Source organism: Gorilla gorilla, chromosome 21, assembly GCF_029281585.2.
Source record: "Gorilla gorilla gorilla isolate KB3781 chromosome 21, NHGRI_mGorGor1-v2.1_pri, whole genome shotgun sequence".
NCBI lineage: Eukaryota > Metazoa > Chordata > Mammalia > Primates > Hominidae > Gorilla > Gorilla gorilla.
The window spans coordinates 74,689,972-74,708,955 of record NC_073245.2 but is presented as its reverse complement, the minus strand read 5'-3'; the positions used below and the strand labels follow the sequence as shown (position 1 = coordinate 74,708,955).

At 60.0% G+C, this 18,984-nt stretch overlaps 1 protein-coding gene across 1 annotated transcript; it reads left to right on the top strand.

The window, feature by feature from the left end:
• The first annotated feature begins 603 nt into the window (after positions 1-603).
• CABLES2 (Cdk5 and Abl enzyme substrate 2) lies at positions 604-18,941 on the top strand. Its single transcript, XM_019016941.4, has 10 exons — positions 604-998; positions 10,946-11,017; positions 11,131-11,223; positions 12,524-12,601; positions 13,273-13,381; positions 13,934-14,099; positions 14,520-14,623; positions 15,048-15,154; positions 16,122-16,326; positions 16,464-18,941. The coding sequence occupies exons 1-10, from the start codon at positions 628-630 to the stop codon at positions 16,602-16,604; spliced, it is 1,446 nt and encodes a 481-aa protein (XP_018872486.3). The 5' UTR covers positions 604-627; the 3' UTR covers positions 16,605-18,941.
• The last annotated feature ends 43 nt before the right edge of the window (positions 18,942-18,984 follow it).

Sequence of the window (18,984 nt, the reverse complement as noted above, 5' to 3'; positions counted from 1 at the left end):
AGGTTCTGAAGTCAGGGGCACCCGGGCACAGAGAGGAAACAGGCCTGGGCACAAGGCAGGCTCAAGGTCACTTTGCTACTGCAGGAAGTGCAGGACTCTGCCCGGGGCTTTGATCCCAAGCAGGTGCCTTCTCCATTCAGACCCTCGGTCCCTTCTGTCAATGAAGGAGGCCAGATGGCACGCGGGCCCTTCCGGGAAGCGGTGGGGCTCCTCCAGGGGCCGCCCTGCGCCCGCTGAAGCGCCGCCGAGACACACCTCCGGACAGGGAAGTGTGCTGGGGCCTCACCCACGCCGCCCTGCGTCCGGAGCCTTAAAATGCGCGCTCGATGGAGGCCATCCGCGAAGGCCGCCATACAGCAAAGGGAACAGAAGGCGGGAGCCCCGCGGCCGCAGGTCCCAAGACGGGGACTCGAACCGGCGGGAGACGCGCAGTTCCCGACTCCCTGCTGCTGCGCCCGACGGCCTCTAGGACCCAGGGGAGCGCCCTGAGCGCGGCACCTCGCTGGCCAATGGGAGAGCGCGACGGCGATACATTTGCATGTGGGCGCGCCGCGGCCAATGGGCGGCGGGCGCGCGGGCGCGCGGGCAGGGGGTGGGGCGCTTCGCGGCGGCGGGCGCAGTCTGAGGATGGCCGCGGCCGCGGCCGGTGGAGCCCCGGGCCCGGCGCCCGGCCCCGCCGGGCCCCCGCCACCCGCCGCGCCGACCTCGGCCGCTCGGGCCCCGCCGCAGGCGCTGCGGAGGCGCGGGGACTCGCGGCGCCGCCAGGCCGCGCTTTTCTTCCTCAACAACATCTCCCTGGACGGGCGGCCCCCGAGCCTGGGCCCGGGCGGAGAGAAGCCCCCGCCGCCGCCCGCCGAGGCCCGCGAACCGCCAGCGCCGCCGCCGCCGGAGCCCCCCACCGGCCTGCCCGGGCTGCCCGCCAGGACCCCCGCGCCCCAGGGCCTGCTCAGCCCCACGCAGGTGCCCACCGGCCTCTGCCTGGATGGGCAGCGCCAGAGGTGAGTGGGGGCCCGGCCAGGTCAGCCCAGGACGCGGGGTACAGGGACGGGGATGGGGGCCGGATCAGCCCAGGACTAGGGGTCAGGGTCAGTCTGGGGCCTCATCAGGCCAGGACAAAGGGGTCAGGTGACCTGGGTTCTTGTCAGCCCTGGACAGAGGCCAGGACAAAGGGGTTGGGTTCACCTGGGGCCTTGTCAGCCCTGGACAGAGGTTCAGGTGACCTGAGCTCCTATCAACCCAGGACACAGGGGTCAGGGTCAGTCTGGGGCCTCATCAGGCCAGGACAAAGGGGTCAGGTGACCTGGGCCCTCATCAGCCCAGGACACATGGGTTGGGTTCACCTGGGACCTTGTCAGTCCTGGATACAGAACTGGGGGTTCCTGGGCTCGCTGAGGGTTTCCTCAGGCCCTATCACCCCCCACACATAGGATTCATTGTCCCCTGAATTCTCCCAGCCCCTGAATATGGGGTCTGGGTCTCCACGTTGTCAGTGCTCTGAAATGGGTTTTAGGGTTCACTCAGCCCTTATTACCCCTGAGACCCCCCAGCCCTGTGGGTTCTGGACATGCCCCCACCCCCATCCACTGGTACCAGTGCCCGGGACACAGGGACACAGGGACACACGGACAGCCCTGTGCATCTCCTCGCATTCTTTGAACCGGGCCACACCCTCCATGCCCACCTCCTCAGACCCAGCATGTGGGCCGGGGTCCTCCTGGCACTGTCACTGACACCTGTTCCCAGAGGCCCCTGCACAGCCACATCTCCCATCCCACAGCCACTGGTCTCTGGCACCCCTCCTCTCCCTGTCACTTCCCTGCTGAGCCCCGCCCTTCCCCACATCACTCTCAGCTCGGTATCTTTGGGCCTGTCACACCCTGGGTCTCCATTGCTCCCCCTGCCTTGATTCCATTTCTGGGAACCACCTCAGCCCATCCCAGGGCAACCCCAACCATGAGCCCTGCCTGTCCAGCATGTGCCCCCTGCCCAGATGGCCCCTGGCTGCCCGACACCCTGTGTCCTTCTCCCAGAGACCACAGGCCCTGGGTGACCCTGCCTCCCACAGCCCTCACCGCCAGGAGTGACTGTGGGCTCTGGGCCCAGGACTGGCTGCTTGTTGCAGTTCCTTCTCAAAGGGAGCCACTGTCCACAGGTCCAAGTGCCTGCTGGGCGGCTGTTCCCAGAGGCAGCCCCTGCAGGTGTGCAGCAAAGGGGCCGACACAGAGCTCTTGGGTCAAGGCTGGCACGTGCTCCTTGCTTACCTGGAGGTCATCAGAGTCGCCCCACGCCCCTGGCCTTCAGGCAGGTGGAGGCATTGGGTTCCTCTAAGGTCTTTGGTTGGGGAAGTTTGGGCCCAGAACACAGCACTGTGTCCTCAAAGACTATGACGTCACATGCAGGTGGCATCACACGCAGGTCACGGTGCACTCCATCCTTGGAAGGGTTCCTGGCTGTAGCCAGGCTGAGGGTGCCTGCAGACCCAGGCCTGTCCACAAGATGTCCCCCCATGGACATGCCTGGCCGCTGCTCCAGGGAGGGTCAGAGGGGTGATTGGGGCAGAGGGATGGATTTGCCCAAGTGTGGCAGCCAGGCCCCATGCATTTGGCATGGCCAGCTCCTTCAGGAAGGCGGGAGAGGTGGAACTAGGTGGTGACTCTCCAGGGCAGAGCGGCAAGGCCCTAAGGTGTGGACTCCAGGGGAAGCGGGCTCACCCCAACGGGCCGAGCTCCGCAGGTATGGTGGGCTTTTCCCTAAACCCGGGCCCTGCTGTTTGACATGGAAACAGCTTTCTCCCTCAGTCCTGCATGTGAGTGTCCAGAACCGGATGGTGACACCAGGCAGACTGGGTGCTGTCATAGGCCCTCCTTCCACAGAGTTCATGCACCCCTGTGTGTACCAGGCCTGGCATGGAGTGGAGCCCACTTTAGTGGAGGGAGGCAGAGCGTGGCGACGCTGCAGGGAAGTGCCTGTAACTGAGAAGGCACCCCCTGCAGGCCCAGAGCCTCCATAGTGACAGTTCTGAGCGCAGCATGCTGCCCACGTGCAGCACATACCTGCCCTGTGGGATTGTTAGAAGGTGCGCTGTGGCCAGCATCCCTGGGACAGGATGGGACGTGGCATGGGCTGGGTGCCTGCAGTCCTCCTGCCGTACCCACCATGGGCCCAAGCGCCACCACCCCTTGCCTCGCCCAGGGCTGTCTCCTCCCTTCCCTCCTCCTTGGCCCCCATGTCCCTGTTCAGGTCTTTCCTGAACCCCACTCTGTTCCTGGAGGGGGAGGCGTCCCTCCTGGGGCTCTGCTGCCAAGTTCGTGGTGCTGACCTTGTGTCTGAGGGCCATGGCCCCTCCCCTAATAGGCAGCCCCCAGCGTGAGGACGTCCATTTCTCCCTGCGTTCCCTGGGCCTGGCTGCTGATCGAGGGAAGGGTGGCTGCCCCAGCAAAAGGGGCTGCTAGCTCCTGGCTTGAGAGTTCTAGGATGAGTTGGTTTCAGGAAATGGAGAGAATTCTGAAAGTCCTGAAGGTAGCCCTGATGTTGGTCTTGTGAGTGTGGTGGTTTGACCTGGGCTCTGGGAACAGACTTGGCTTGGAATCCCAGCTGCACTGTTCAGTACCTCTGTGACCTTGAGCAGGTGACATGGCCTCTCTGAGCCTCAATCTCCTCTGAGAAGCGGGTTCACACTAAGCACTAAGCACGGCCTCCCTGAGGTCAGAGGTCAGATGCGTGCCCAGGGCTCAGTGAGGTATGTGGCAGGAGTCAGTGTGAGATGAGCAGAGCCTCTTTTTTTTTGAGACAGGGTCTCTCTCTGTCTCCCAGGCAGGAGTGCAGTGGTGCAATCACAGCTCACTGCAGCCTCTACCTCCTGGGCTCGAGTTATCCTCCTGCCTCAGCCTCCCAGTAGCTGGAACTATAGGCACACACCACACCCTGCTAAGTTTTTATTTTAGCAGAGATGGGGTCTCACTATATTGTCTAGGCTGGTCTTAAACTCTGGCTCATGTGATCCGTCTTGGCCTCCCAAGTGCTGGGATTTCAGGTGGCAGCCGCCACACCCAGTCAAATGAAGCCTCCTGTTACAACAGGGCTGCTCAGGGAGCAGTCACGTCTCGGTCCTAATACTTATTCTTTCCCAGGGAGGCTCAGCCTGGTGTGGCACTTTGTGTTGAACCAGTGAGTGAATCATTAGAATCCTTGTTTTCCTCATAGAACTTCCAACCAGGTTTATTTCCACTTTTAACTTTGCCACTGCCTAATGCCCAAAAGCAAGTGGGAACTCTGGGCCTCCCCAGCTGGGTTTGAGCAGGTGCTGGGGTGCTCCGCCTGCAGCCTCCTCCCCGCCGCCCCCTCCTCCCAAACCCAGCGGCTTACGGCACCAGCGTGGCCTCTCCCAGCTCTGGAGGCCAGAAGCCCAACCTCAAGGTGTGGACAGACCCACGCTCCCTCTGCAGGCTCCAGGGAGGATCCTTCCTGCCTTTTCCCACTTCTGGTGGCTCCAGGCACTCCCAGGCTTGTGGCTCCAGTTTCTGCCTCCGCCTCCGTGCCGCACTGTTCCTGCGTGTCTGTGTCTCCACGTGGTGATTTCCTCACAGGGACACCAGTCATTGGATTAGGACTTAACCTTAGCAGATGATGACATCTGCTAAGACCCTCAGGGGGCGATGCAGTTCAACTAAGACCCTCTTTCCATCCGAGGTCCCATTCACAGGTACTGGGGTTAGGACTTCACCCTGTCTTCTGGGGGCGATACCCTTCAACCCACAACAGCCCTTGGTGAGTGTCCACAGTGCTAATGAGGTGAGAGTGGCATCCCCTCAAGCGAACAACTTTCCCCAAATTGCAGCCAGGGTGCAGCCATCAGCAAGCAGAGCCCCCCAGTTCTGGAGGGTGTGTGCCGGGATGCTTCTGGGGAAAGGCCTGGGCCTGGGGCTGGGCTGCAGCTGTGGGACAAGCTGCTGTCTGGGCCAGGAGCCACTCAGCGTCGCCAAGCTGCTGTCCAAGTTAAACCAATTCAGCATCTGGCACCTTGTTTACAAGCGTGATTTGGGGGTTTCTTGCTCTCCAGCTGGCAAGCAGCTGGCAGTGGTCAGCTGAGGCCAGAGCCTGGGGGCACATCTCCCATGGCAGCCCAGAGGGCACTGGACACCCCCCACTCCGCCCAGCCCTGTGACCCCATATGGATGCTTTCGCTGGGTGAGGCTGCAGCCCCCGCAGGGAGTGCTGGACTTGGGCGCTTTTGCTTCACCTGGGACTTGATGAGATGGGGCACCCGAGACCAGCCACGCATTCCACAGCTGTGCCCCAGGGTCCAGGGGATGGGGCTGGGGGTGGTCGGACAAAACCACTGCCCACACTTGGAGCTGGGGGCAGCCGAACAACACCACTGCCCACGCCTTCCTGGCGAGAGACGGTTCCAGTCTCCCCGGTGCTGGCGCGGGCACGCCGTGGGACAGAAGCGCAGTCATTCGGCAGAGGCTCCCGGCTGTGCTCACGTTGTCAGACCCACCGTAAAGGTCATTTCAACGGCCCCTTTGCCGGGCCGGGCCTCCTGAGTTCCCTCTGAGCCTCAGAGCAGCTCGTACACACAGCTTTGGGTTTCTAATGGGGATGGGGTCTTCAGGCCTCAGCCCCTTGTGGGCATTTCTTCCGTTACAAAGGAAAGGAAATGTACCGAACACTAGAAACAGTGTTTAATAAATAGCAGATTTCTCTTCCTGTCTGTGAGCATGACTTTGGATGGAGTCTTGGTGGCCCGCCATTTAGTGCTGAGAGTGAGTGAGGTGTGTCAGCAGACTGGGGGGGCAGCCTCCCCACTGCCCCAACCCCCAACCCCTTCTTCCCAAGTCAGATGCAGGCAGCTTCGAGCTGGTCACTGCCACGTGGGGGGAACCATGAGTAGGCACCGCCGGTGTAACTCTACGGTGGCTGAGCAGGAGCGGGGCCTCCTGGGGTTCAGCAGAACTTGCATTTGCCCCAGCATGTGGGGTGTGGGGCGTGGGCCTTGCCGAGGGCCTCGTTCTTTCTGTTTTGCTCGCTTGTTCCTTGCATGTGTTGGACGGAGGGGTCTGGTGCACGCAGGATGAGGGAAGCACATGGAAGGTGCGTGCAGCTCAGTGCATTTGCCTGGGCACACCCCACGGAGCCACTCCCCTGCGGAGACACAGGCCAATCCCCCAGCTCCCTGGTGCCCCTCCTCAGCCCCTCCCCCACACTGAGGGGCCCTGTGTCACCACGTGACGAGCCTCTCAACCCGTGTGGCGTCTGTGTGCACCTGCAGCATGCTGTGCATGCCGTCCCCTGATCGCGCATGTCCCGCCTCCTGCTGACCGGCATGTATGCTGCTTTCAGCCAGGCGTAAGGTGGTGCATCTGCACATGCGTGATCCTCTCCGTGTCTGCCGGACACACCGACACCTCTCTGTGGGGCCCGGGGTGAGCAGGGGTCCATCTCATGGGTTCCCAGCCCATCCTCCAGAGGGGCCAAGCAATGGACGCTGGCCTGGGTCCCATCTGCACTTGCCAGTGCCCGTCCCGTCAGCAGCAGCGCCCTGCTGCGGTGGTGCGTGGAGTTGCAACAGCCCTGGTTCTGGAAGGGAAGCACCTCCCTCGTTCTCCCTTGACACCAGCTCTCGTGGAGGCAGAGGGGAAGGGAAGGCCAAAGCGGCGTCCTCCCCACTTGGCCGCCCTGCCCTGCACCCATGTGCAGGCACCTCCTTCAGCATTGTCAGAGTCTTGTGGACTCAAACCAAAAAACGTGACCTGCAACGGGGCCAGGTTCACAAAATCAGCCCCTGAGAAACAGTGGAGAGCGGCCGCCATTCCAACTGACACAGTGGGAGCGGCGCCACTGGGTGCCAGAGCCCGGCCGTCCACGTGGGCTCAGGTCCCCACTCTGTCTCTTACCAGCCATGTCATCTTGGGCAAGTTGCTAAACAGCTCCTTGCCTCAATTTACCCACCCATGAACTGAGCGTCAGAATGCTGCCTCCCTCCTAGAACTGTGCAGATCTAGTTTACTAATAAGATGCTTACAAAAAAGAAAAGAGAAGGAAATTACAGAGAAAGATCTGTAGAAGAACCTGCTGGGAACAGATTTTAAAGCATGGTGGAGAGAAACCCATCATTCCTGCAGCGACCAGAAAATCACGGAGGAGCCGGTCCAGCCGGCAGCAGCGTCAGCCTCCCTGCTGCAGTTCCTCTGCGTCCTGGGCCAGAGGCTCCAACGGTACTGCCAGGCAGGCTGCCACGGGGCCTCAGGCTTCTGCTGGGACCTCCACGGGCCTCCAAATGAGGTCCCAGGCATGCAAATACCCAGGCATCCCCTGGTAATTACCCGTGGGAAGGAGCTTCCAGAAAGACACACAGGCTGGTCCTCAGGGCCTCCAGGCCCAGCCTTGTAGGGCAGGACACACAAACACCTCTCTGGGGACAGTCCCCAAATCTCCTCCTTCACCGGCTTCTTTCCCCAGTGTGGGCCCTGCCCATCCAGCCTCCGCTGGGCTCCTCTTGGGGCAGTCTGCCCGCCGTCACCCATCACAGGCCAGCACTCACCTGGGCCTCTCGGGACAGCTGGCGTCTGCCACACACCCCCTCAGCATGCAGCTGGGTGCTCTGCCCCTCCCACTGCCCTCAGAGCCTGCTGCCTGCCCCAGCCCCTTAGCTCCTCCTTCCCCACCCACCCCACTGTCCAGGCCAGTCCACCGCATCCCCAGCCCTTCCTGGTCCCATCATCCAAGTGCTCTCCTCTGGCCAGCTGCTCACCCACCTTCTGCAGCCATCCGGCTGGTCCCCTGCCCCCACCTCCAGCTGGGACTGGGCAGGTGCACAGCTGTGTCTGGTGATGGCACCAATGTGAGGCACCAGGCGTTTTAGTGGATTTTCTGCTTTCAATCTTAGCTTGTTTTCAACAAGCTCTTGTTGACTTTGCCTTTTAAAAGATTTTAATTACATCTTAAGTTCCTGACTTCAAACTGTACTTGGTACCCCTACAACCGTGTTCTTTTTCACTTTCAGTACAGTATCCAACAAATTACAGGAGCTATTTCACACTTCGTTATACAATATGGTGGCTCACGCCTGTAATCCTGACACTTTGGGAGGCCGAGGCCAGTGGATCATTTGAGATCAGGAGTTCGAGACCAGCCTGGCCAACATGGTGAAACCCCATCTCTACCAAAAATACAAAAATTAGCCAGGCATGGTGACAGGCGCCTGTACTCTCAGCTACTCGGGAGGCTGAGGTAGGAGAATTGCTTGAACCTGGGAGGTGGAGGTTGCAGTGAGCCAAGATGGTGCCACTGCACTCTAGACTGGGCCACAGAGCGAGACTCTGTCTCAAAAAAAAAAAAAAAAAAAGGACCTGACCCCATCATCAGTCAAGCATCTGTTAAAAAAAAAAAAAAAACAGGCCGGGCGCGGTGGCTCACGCCTGTGATCCCAGCACTTTGGGAGGCCGAGACGGGCAGATCACGAGGTCAGGAGATCCGAGACCATCCTGGCTAACAGGGTGAAACCCCGTCTCTACTAAAAATACAAGAAAATTAGCTGAGCGTGGTGGCGGGCGCCTGTAGTCCCAGCTACTCAGGAGGCTGAGGCAGGAGAATCACTTGAAGCTGGGAGGTGGAGCTTGCAGTGAGCCAAGATGGCGCCCACTGCACTCCAGCCTGGGCAACAGAGTGAGACTCCATCTCAAAAAAATAAATAAAATAAAATAAAATAAAATATGGTGGCTCACGCCTGTAATCCCAGCCCTTTGGGAGGCCGAGGCCAGCGGATCATTTAAGGTCAGGAGTTCGAGACCAGACTGGCCAACATGGTGAAACCCCATCTCTACTAAAAAATACAAAAAAATTTGTCGGGCATGGAGGCAGGCACCTGCAATTCCAGCTACTTAGGAGGCTGAGGAGAGAGGATTGCTTGAATCCAGGAGGCGGAGGTTGCAGTGAGCCAAGATGGCACCATTGCACTTCAGCCTGGGCGACAGAGAGAGACTCCATCTCAAAAAAAGAAAAAAATGACAGCATCAATGTTGGCGTCAAGGTGACAGCCTTGGTACCAACCAGGACTACACTGGCTGTGTGACCTGGGCAAGGGCCAGGCCTTTCCGTGCCACTTGATAAATGGGTGTGGTTGTCACTGTGAGCCGTCGAGTGTTGGTGAGGTGGTGGCTGTGGCACTCTCGCTGGCACAGGTGGCACCCACCATGGGACTGTGGCTGTGCCCAACCCAGCGCCTTGGGACAAACACTGGCTCTCAGTGGGAGGCTCCTGGCAAGGGCATGGTGTGGGGACCTGGACTCCAGGCCGGCTCCACCAGAGAGGGGGCCTGAGTGCACCAGGTCTTGTGTGTAAGCCGGGGTCCTGCTGGGGGAAGGCCCATGGGACCCTGAGGACGGTGCTGTCCTGGAACCTGGAGAGTTCCCAGAAGTGACCCCCAGCAGTACACCTGCCCTTGGCCCGGAGTCCAGATTGGCTGACACTTAATAAAAAGGCTACTGTTGACACGCTGAGAATGCCCCATGCCAAGCCCGGGGGCCAAGTTGCTCCATTTAACAAACCACACAGCACCCTGCAGAGGGCCCCATCACCATTACCACCACCGCCATCACCACCACCACCATCGCCATCACCACCACCACCGTCACCACCACCGCCACCATCGCCATCACCACCACCACTGCCATCACCACCGCCATCACCACCACCAACCGCTCCCTTCTGGGGGCCAACAGCCCTGCAGGGCAGGCAGGATCCTCAGACGTGCCACGCCACATCGCCCATCATTGTCATCGCTATTGGAGTGGTTTTCCAATACTGCAACGTTGTATCAACTGGCATGGGACCTTATCTCCTAAGCTGTGCTTTTGGAATGCCTTGGTGCTCAGGCACACGTTCATGGCTCCCGGTATAAGGGAGAGAACAAAGCTTTGGAGTCCCCGACAGACCTGGGTTCAAGACCCAGCTCTGCACTTGGAGTTGCGTGACCCTGAGAGTTACTGAACCACGTCATGTCTCCGCATCAGGATGGCCTCGCTTGGTCCCGAGTGTCGAGGGTCTGAGGAGCAGTGGGCATTGTGCCCTGAGGGGTCTTCAGGGAAGTGCGTTGTACAGTCATTCAGCCAACAAATATTTGCCTGCATGTTTCGCTTATGGGAAACACCTGGGAGACTCCTGAAGTCCAGGCAGGAGGGCAGGCACTAAGGACAGCAGTGAGTGGGGACAGACCCTGCGCCATCCATGGGGCCGGCACTCTGGAAGGGCAGGCAGACGGCAGGTGGGTGGTGAGGCAGGGATGCCTCCTTCCTGTAGTGACCAGTGCCTTGAGCAAGTCAGAATAGCAGGATCCGGGCAGCCTCCCTCAGCGGGCTACCTTTGAGCCAAAAAGTTCAGAAAGAGGTGGCCACTGGAAGAGCAGGAACAGAATGTTCCAGACAGAGGAGCAGCCCCCGTGACGGCACTGAGGTGGGAGGGTGTGGCTGGTGCAGGGAGCTGCGAGCCAGGGGATGGTGGCCTGAGAGCAAGGGGTGCCCGGTGCCCTCCCCGCCTGCCCATGCCATGGTGCCCCGATGCCCAGCTGTGCTTCAGGGAGGGGCAGGCAGCACCAGTCTCAGGCAGCGCTGGGTGGGATGGGCCTGTCAGAGTTGGTGGTGCCCCCAGCAGGGTGTTGCTTGGGGCCGAGTGACCCTCGGTGGGCAGGGCAGGTTGGCGTGCTGTGCTATCCTATGCCTGAGGAGCCTGCCCCCCAGGGCTGCTGGTCCCCAGAGAAGAGCTCGGTGCCTCCAAAACAGGAACCTCTCAAGGCATGAGGTGCCCCTCCTCCCCGCCTCAGTCTGCACAGGCTCTGGAAGCCCCTCGGCCCATGGGTGCGCTGCTGGGCTGGAGAGTGGCCCTTCCCTGCACAGCGGGCGGCACCCGGGCTGGTGGCCTGTTTTGAGGCTCCATTGTCATCTTGCAGGAAGCGAGTCACGTCCCAGCGCTGCTCCCTGGAGTTTCTGGAAGATGCCGTGGGATGCGCTCCAGCACAGAGGTACACGCCCCCGCCCGCCCCGAGCTCTACGACTCCGCTCGGGCTGCCACTGACGCCTGCGGGGCCAGAGGGTCCTGGGAGGAAAAGAGTGACCTGTGTCCCTTGCCTTGCAGGACCAAACACACATCTGGATCACCGAGACATAAAGGCCTGAAGAAGACCCACTTCATCAAGAACATGAGGCAGTACGACACCAGGAACAGCAGGTATGAAGCCGAGCCGGGAGCCGGGCCAGGGCTGCGGTCTCCAGAAGCCCACGGGGTCCTGCCCGTGTCAGCCAAGCAATCTTCCCTCCACTCCCAAAGCTCCCGCCCGCCCTACATTCCACACCTCTAGAGGTGGACCCTCCTCCCCACCACACTGCTTGCTCCACATCAGCCGAGCACCCGCAGGTCCCTGGTGTCACCACAGCGAGATCACCTTCTCTGGGCTCCCAGGTGAAGGGTCACACGTGGACACCAGCCTCCAGCAACAGTGCTGACGTGAAGGAAAACTGGAGACACAGAAACGGGTGTGGCTGTGAGATGTGTGGGGAGGAGGGCTGGGTTTTGTTGGGAGCACGGAGGAGAGGCTGAATAAACCAAACACCTGGCTGCCCAAAGCTGGTGGAGGGCCACAGCTGGCACCAGCTGCACCCTGAGAGGCTGTGTCAGGGAGGCCACAGGGGGTGTTTCTGTGGCCCCGTATTCCCATCACTGCATGTCCTGAGGTGTCCTGAGGTCCAGGGTGCTCCCTTCCTTCTGGAGTTCCCCCTGCCGGGCACCCTCCTTGTGGTGACTGTGGGTCTGGATGGACCCTTGCTCCCCGTCAGTCCTGTACAGCTCCCAGCAGACGTGAGTGCCAGCCCTGGCTCCCGTCATCCAAGCCAGAGAGGGGGAGAAGTTCTCCCACTGTTGTCCCCTTGGTGAGACCCTGGGCCTAGGCAGGGCAGAGCCAGCGTCCAAGGGAGGAGAAACAGTGGCTTCTGCCTGTGCTCTCTGGGCCCGGGGCCCGGCTGCTCGAGTGCCTTGGAAGGGAGCCTCCAGGCCAGCCTCTCTGTGGACCTGGATCAGGCCCTTTCTGGTGGCGTTGAGCCCCGCTCCACCCAGGACCTCTGAGGTCCGGCTTGAGGCAGCCCTTGGCCTCGCCATCCTGTCCCCTCTGGCTGCCTCTCATCTCTGAATGAGCCGAGATCCTGAGGTGAGGCCGCCAGCCCTACCCGCACTGGGTCAGGAAGGAGCCTTCGGGATGTCACTGCTGTGCCTGCCCACGTGCAGCGGCGTCCCAGGGAAGGGAACCCCGGTAGCTCCTGTAGGGAATCCACTCTGAGAGCTTGCGGGGGCCAGGCTTAGTGACGGTGGCCACCCGGCCTCCTGGGCCCAAGTCCCCTTGGGCAGCATGGGCAGTTTCCCAGCACCTGAATTTAGGCAGAAGGAATTTTCCATGGAAATGTCTGTAGCTCTGGAAGCAGCAGCACCTTGAGCCCTGCTCCCCGGCCCCGTCTCCCCTGACTCCGTCCCGCTGCAGGATCGTGCTCATCTGTGCCAAGCGGTCCCTGTGTGCGGCCTTCTCGGTCCTGCCCTATGGGGAAGGCCTGCGGATCAGGTGAGTACTCAGCGCTTGCCTCGCATGCGGTGTCCGTCTAGGCAGAAGGCAAGGCCTGGTCCCCGCCAGGCCCAGGAGGCATCAGAGGGCACTGCGCCCCCAGGCGAGGCTGCCCCCGGGCTCACGCGAGGCTCAACACGTCAACCTCCAGCAAAGCTCCTCAGGAACCCAGGGCCGTTTCGGGTCCTCATTCTCCAGAGGAGCCGGTTTCTGTTCACGCTGTCGATGTACAGGTGGCTGGGCTGTCCCACCTCCTGTGGACAGAGCCACTTGGTGCTGTGACCATCCAGGCAGTCGTATCCGTGCGTAATTCAGGGAAGGAGGAAACAGCTATGGGGTGGGGATTATGTGTGGCCCTGGCTTAAAAACAGTGGTGGAGAAACCTGACCGGGCGTGGGCACATGCACCTAGTGGGCTAGCGAAGGTGGGCGCCACCCCGGGGGCTCTACCAGCCAGTGTCTGTACTGGGGAAGCGGGGCTCAAAGACCCCTCCTTCCGTGAAAGCACTCCTGACGTGCGCCTTCCTGGTCACACCAGTGCCGCCTTTCTTTCCCGAGGGGCTGTGCTGACATTGTTCCCGAGAGCACCTCGGGCCAGTGGACAGGTGGGCTGGGCTGCCAGAGCCTGAGTTCAGCGCAGACCACAGCCCCTTGCCTCTCCCATGTTTGCAGTGACCTGAGGGTGGACAGCCAGAAGCAGAGGCACCCGTCCGGCGGCGTCTCTGTGTCTTCCGAGATGGTCTTTGAGCTAGAAGGTGTGGAGCTAGGAGCAGACGGGAAGGTAAGAGCCTCTTCGCTGGTGGGCACCCAGTGCCATCAGGGCCAGGCAGGCGGGTGGGAGCCGTCCCACGTCAGTGCCCATGAGGCAGACGTGAAGCTGTGCTTCACTCCACGTAAAACGCAAGGGTGGAGTGGATGCGGGCCCATGCAGCCCTGAGAACGTGGCCCTGGAACCTGTCGGACTCCCCCGCCTGGCCATGCCTGAGGTCTGCACTGCTGCCCCACAGCCAGGTGCTCCTGGACACCCCCGCTGCTGCAGGGTGGGGCTCGCCAACCCTCTGGCCTCTGTGCTGGTGGTCAGCAGTCTTCAGAGGCAGGGAGAACGTTACAGGCTACAGAACCCAGATAAAGCACAGTAGCGTTCCGGAATGTTCTAGCAATGTGAGGAGCAGCGTCTAGCTCAGACGCAGCCTCAACGGCTTGATCTGAGTTGTTCCCTTCATTTTCCATGCAGGGCTCCTGGCATGTGCGTCTGGGCTTCCTGCAGCGGGAGCTCACTTTGCCCTCTGGTCCCGGGAGGCAGAGCTGAGGCCAGATGCATTTGCTTTTCCAGGTCGTGTCTTATGCGAAGTTCCTGTATCCCACCAACGCCCTGGTCACACACAAGAGTGACAGCCATGGCCTGCTGCCCACACCTCGGCCCAGTGTCCCCCGGACTCTGCCAGGGTCAAGACATAAACCTGCCCCCACCAAGTCGGCACCAGCCAGCACAGAACTAGGTAGCCCACATGCCTTAACCACGGCCTGGAACAGGGTGACCCGTGTGCCTTAACCACGGCCCAGGGACTGCAGCAGCATCAGCAAGCCCCTTTCAATCTGTAGCCCTCCGTGCAGATGGAGCCTGGGGAACAGGGTCAGGAGAGGAACAGCTCCACACTGAATCGCTGGCCCTGGGCTTGGCCTGAGCCGGGCAGTGGGGAGGAGCTGCATCCACCCACAGATGACTCCAGGGAGGGCCCCTCCTCTCAGGACATCCTTTTCTTGCCCTAAGCCCTGGGCCCTTCAGGAGAGAGAGAACCGTGGCCTGGAGCCCCTCCCCTGCTCGGCCTTGCCCCGCCATGGCGCTGGCCTGCCAGACTTTGGGGCTAGATGGGTACTGCTCAAGACTCCTGGTGGGTCAGGGGTTGCTTCTCTTACAGGGAGTGACATGGGGGACACCCTGGAGTACAACCCCAACCTCCTGGATGACCCGCAGTGGCCCTGCGGCAAGCACAAACGTGTCCTCATCTTTGCGTCGTACATGGTGAGTACCCTCTCCCAGGGCCTGGGTGCAGGCAGCTGCACACCTGTCCTGGCTCGGGGCGTGTGGGGCAGGCTGTGGGCAAAGCTGCCCCAGGGGCGTGACGTGCCCCCATCCCGGATCGCAGCAGCACAGACAGTGGCGGTGTGCAGGGCAGGCCAGAGAGCAGTGCTGGCCACTCCAGCTGGGGTCCACCCTTGCCCTTCCGCCCTCGGCACCTGGCAACCTGGCTCTCCCCACACCAAGCAGGCATGGGCTCTGGAGTTCTCTCTCTTGAGCCATTTTGTTCTCGGAGATTCAGGGCCTCTCAAGCCACACCATATGCATGTTTGCAAACCCAGGACAGTGAGAAATCCATCGTACCCAGCAGGCAGGACCCATGGACTGTGCGAGGGGCCGGCCCAACCCTGCCCACTGTCTGTTGCAGACCACAGTGATAGAATACGTGAAGCCCTCAGACCTCAAAAAGGACATGAATGAGACCTTCAGGGAGAAGTTCCCACATGTCAAACTGACGCTGAGCAAAATCAGGAGGTGAGGACACCCTCTCAGACCATCTCATCGTCCTGGGAGGCCCTGCCAGCCTCTCCTCTCCAGTTTCTGGTACATTCTCTCCAGCTTGACAAGTCTAGCTGCTGCCCATCCCCAACCCCCTCCCGCCATCTGACCAGGCCCCCAGCAGCAGCTCCCCCACCTCCACCGCCCGCCAAGCCAGGCCCCCCGCGGCCCCATCACACTGCATCCCCCCACACACCACTGGGTCGCTCGCAGCCAGACCCTCGCAGCAGCCCAGGATCTTTTTAAAACTTGAGTGGGACAAGGCCTCTCTTGTGCCCGGCCCCTCCCAGTGTGTGCTATTTTGTGAGTATATTCTGTGGCCCTTCCCCTGGCCCACAAAGCGCCCCCATCCAGGCATGCTGGGTGCTCGCCAAGGCCGTCCAGGTGTGCCTCTGCTCTCACATTGTGCCACGCTGATGACCCGTGACCGGAGGAAAGCGAGCAGAAGGCGGCGGAACTGCTGGGCTCACGTCGGGCTCCTGGCCATGGCCCTGTACTGGAGGCCTGCCCTGCCCGGCCTCTGCCCTGCCCGGCCTCTGCCCTGCCCGGCCTCTGCCCCAGTGTTCCAGAGGGTGGCTCACTCAATACCCTGGCACCTCCCTTCAAGGCTCTTCCTAAAACCACCCCTCATCAGAGTCCACTGCCCCCCACTGAGAGCAGAGCCTGTCCTCTGTGGCTCCACCCACCAGGCACAGGTGGGAGCTGCCATGGGTGCCCACCCACGGGACGGGGAAGCCAAAACCCAGCCTGCCGGTCCCTGCCCATGCGCCCTGCCCTGGGCGTTATACATGGTACGGCGGAGGGTACCATCCCCTGAAGGATGCGGTGGTGTTTCTTGCGGCCCAAAGCTACATCGCTCCAGCCTCAGTTGGTGGTGGCAGGGGGCTGCCTCCTCAGCCCCAGCCAGAGCCCCCAGTGACATGGCTTCTGTCTTAACCCACAGCTTAAAGCGGGAGATGCGGAGCCTGTCGGAGGAGTGCAGCCTGGAGCCCGTGACGGTGGCCATGGCCTACGTGTACTTTGAGAAGCTGGTCCTGCAGGGCAAGCTCAGCAAACAGAACCGCAAGCTGTGCGCTGGCGCCTGCGTGCTGCTGGCCGCCAAGATCAGCAGTGACCTGCGCAAGAGCGGCGTGAAGCAGCTCATCGATGTGAGTGCCCGGCTCGGCAGGCACCGCAGGCAGGGTCATGACATCGAGCCAGGGCCACTGCTGGGATGGGGCTGGCCGGGTGGGAAATGTGGAAGAGGGAAGGCTCCCGTGTAACCCTTCTCTCTTCTCCCCTGCAGAAGTTAGAAGAAAGGTTTCGATTCAACAGGCGCGACCTGATAGGGTTTGAGTTCACAGTGCTCGTGGCCTTGGAGCTGGCCCTGTATCTTCCCGAAAACCAAGTGTTACCTCATTACAGGCGCCTCACCCAGCAGTTCTAGCAGAGGCCCCACAGAAGGCTCAGGGCACCGAGGTGCACTTGCCGGCCTGGGAGGTGCCCCACTGAAGCCCCGCGCCTCCTCCTGCCAGCGCCCCCAGCACCTGCTAGCAGGAGGCACCTGGCCTCCGCTGGTGCAGCTTTCCTTTTTGCCTCTTTGCCATTTCCTTGGAAAGAGATGTCGCTTTCATCCCCAAGTGCACCATCCCTCCGAGGGGATTTCTGAGAATTCTCCTGCATTTTTACATAAACTAAATGTGAGGTTTGTTACTGGTATTTTTTTCACGTGCCTGAGACCAGCCTGGTACCAGGACCTTTTGTTCACAGCGTGTAGCAGCGAGCCGGCTGCAGTGTGTCTCCCCTGGCCTCGCCTTCTGCAAACCACCGCAGCCACCACAGCGTCAGGGTGGAGATCTGGGTTTCTAGACCTCACTGAACACACTGAAATGGCTGAGTTTAACTTATTTAGGCATTCATCTTGGAGATGTGGTTTTTCGGGTGTAGGTTCCCCAGCAGCGTCTCCCGACACCAACTGTGCCGCTGGCTCCCTGCCACCTGAAGCCGAGCTCCTCCACAGCTTTCTCCGCCCACCTCACTGCATCCCAAGTGGAGCTTTTGGTGTCCAGTTAGGCCAGCGGGAGCAGTCTCCTGATTTATTTTGATCTCATTCTTGGACTCTTGGACCTCTGTTCTTCAAGCATCTTGTCACTGTGAAATCCTAATGCCCCTGTGTCCTACAGACCAACGGCGCAACAGACAGCTGCCCATCCCATGCCATGCTCTGCCCTCTGCCTCTCACCAGGAGACACTCTGGGCCTCCAGGACAATTGCTGCTTGCCGGCTCTTATTTTTCTAAGCAATATTGTGATGGAGAAAAATAACGTATTTATTGGGATGTGGTTTTTTGGGTCTTTTTTTTTTTTTTAAGGGAACAAAAAATGGTTAAATGAGGTCTGCTGAAGTTGACTTGAAAACACACTTGACCCTCAGGCAGGAGGGCACTGACCACACCCCCCACAACCTCAAAGGGTCAGTGCGTCAGTGCCTTTTCTTCTGAGGCAGGAAACAGGTGCCATCTTGGCCACCTTGGCCAGGGCAGCCCACCATGCTAAAAGGACCCCAAATGGTGGTCGTTGTCCCTTCTGTGCAGGCCAGCAGGGCCCCATCTCTAGTTTTTCCACGTCTGTCTGAAGTTCTTGCAACGAATTCTGCATGGTCCAGCGCTCCAGCTAGCTGCCTCATCAAAAACACTGAATAACCAAGGACTGCTGAGTTTTTCTTCATGGGGGGTCAGCTGGTCTCAAAACTGGCCACTGCCTCAGCCACCAGGCTTTTTCCTACCACTACCTTATAAACCTGCCTGGCCCTGGAGGGGCTCTGGGACGACTTTGTCTCTAGCCCATTAATACATCCTATGCTTTTTGTGCAGACTGGTGCTTCCGCAGAAAGGAGATGCCAATTCTGCTATCACAGAACTCCACCAGCAACTCCACCCGACCCCAGCAGTGGTGCAGGACAGCTGCCAGCACCCACCTGGCCCTCCTCCTTTTCCACAGCCACTCACTGGGGCCAAAACCCAGAGATGGCAGGTGTGTGGGACAGACTGGAGGATGAGGACAAACCAAAGCCTTTGTTCTTACTGTGGAGCGTCCCCTTCCATCAAGCAACCTGCCCTCAGGCCAAGGATGATCTCCTGGAACCCAGTATGCACCCAGAGGGGACTCAACTTCAAAGCTGCTCCACCATGCTGGGTCCCAGGCAGCTTTCCTCTGAAAAGCAACCTCTCCTGCCACCCAGATCCCATCTCAAGAGCTCGCCCATGTTACGAGCATGTAAAGGACTGACTTCCTAGTAACTGTTGCAGTTTACAACCTGCCCTCCAGGGACACGTCTCCATGGTTTTTTCTACACATGAATGCAAGAAATGGCTGATAAGCACAGTAATTTAAGATTGTGTATTCATGTAGTGAGATTTAGTCATTAACCAAACCGGTCTTTGTGAAGTGTGAAGCCTTCCCTTCAGTTATGTCCCATTTTCATGATGCCAAGAGCTGCCACTGTGTGGTATTCGAGGATTATTGCAACAAAGCCAGTAGTTAAACCAAACTACAGTCTCAGCCTGTCATTCTCTAGAACACATCCAGGTGTCGGAGCTAAGGTGTTCAGCTCGGCTGTGACTACACAAAACCAGGCCTGGTGTTGCTTCCGCACCGGTAGCAGTTGTGGATATCAATGTGCATAAGCAAGTATCTGACCTCAGAGTGTTTGAGTTATTTTGTCTTAGATATCTGTTTTTAAATGGATAATGTATTTGTCCTTTAAACCTGTTTTGCAATATGTTTCACAGCTTGTCTCCTTTCAACTAACTGGGTACCCTACCCCAC

Bases quoted from the DNA above. Each gene is read 5' to 3' on its own strand.
- CABLES2 (XM_019016941.4), top strand. From the start codon at position 628: ATGGCCGCGGCCGCGGCCGGTGGAGCCCCGGGCCCGGCGCCCGGCCCC. The intron at 14,100-14,519 runs GTAGCCCACATG...CTTCTCTTACAG, and splicing joins ACCAGCCAGCACAGAACTAG to GGAGTGACATGGGGGACACC. The intron at 15,155-16,121 runs GTGAGGACACCC...CTTAACCCACAG, and splicing joins ACGCTGAGCAAAATCAGGAG to CTTAAAGCGGGAGATGCGGA.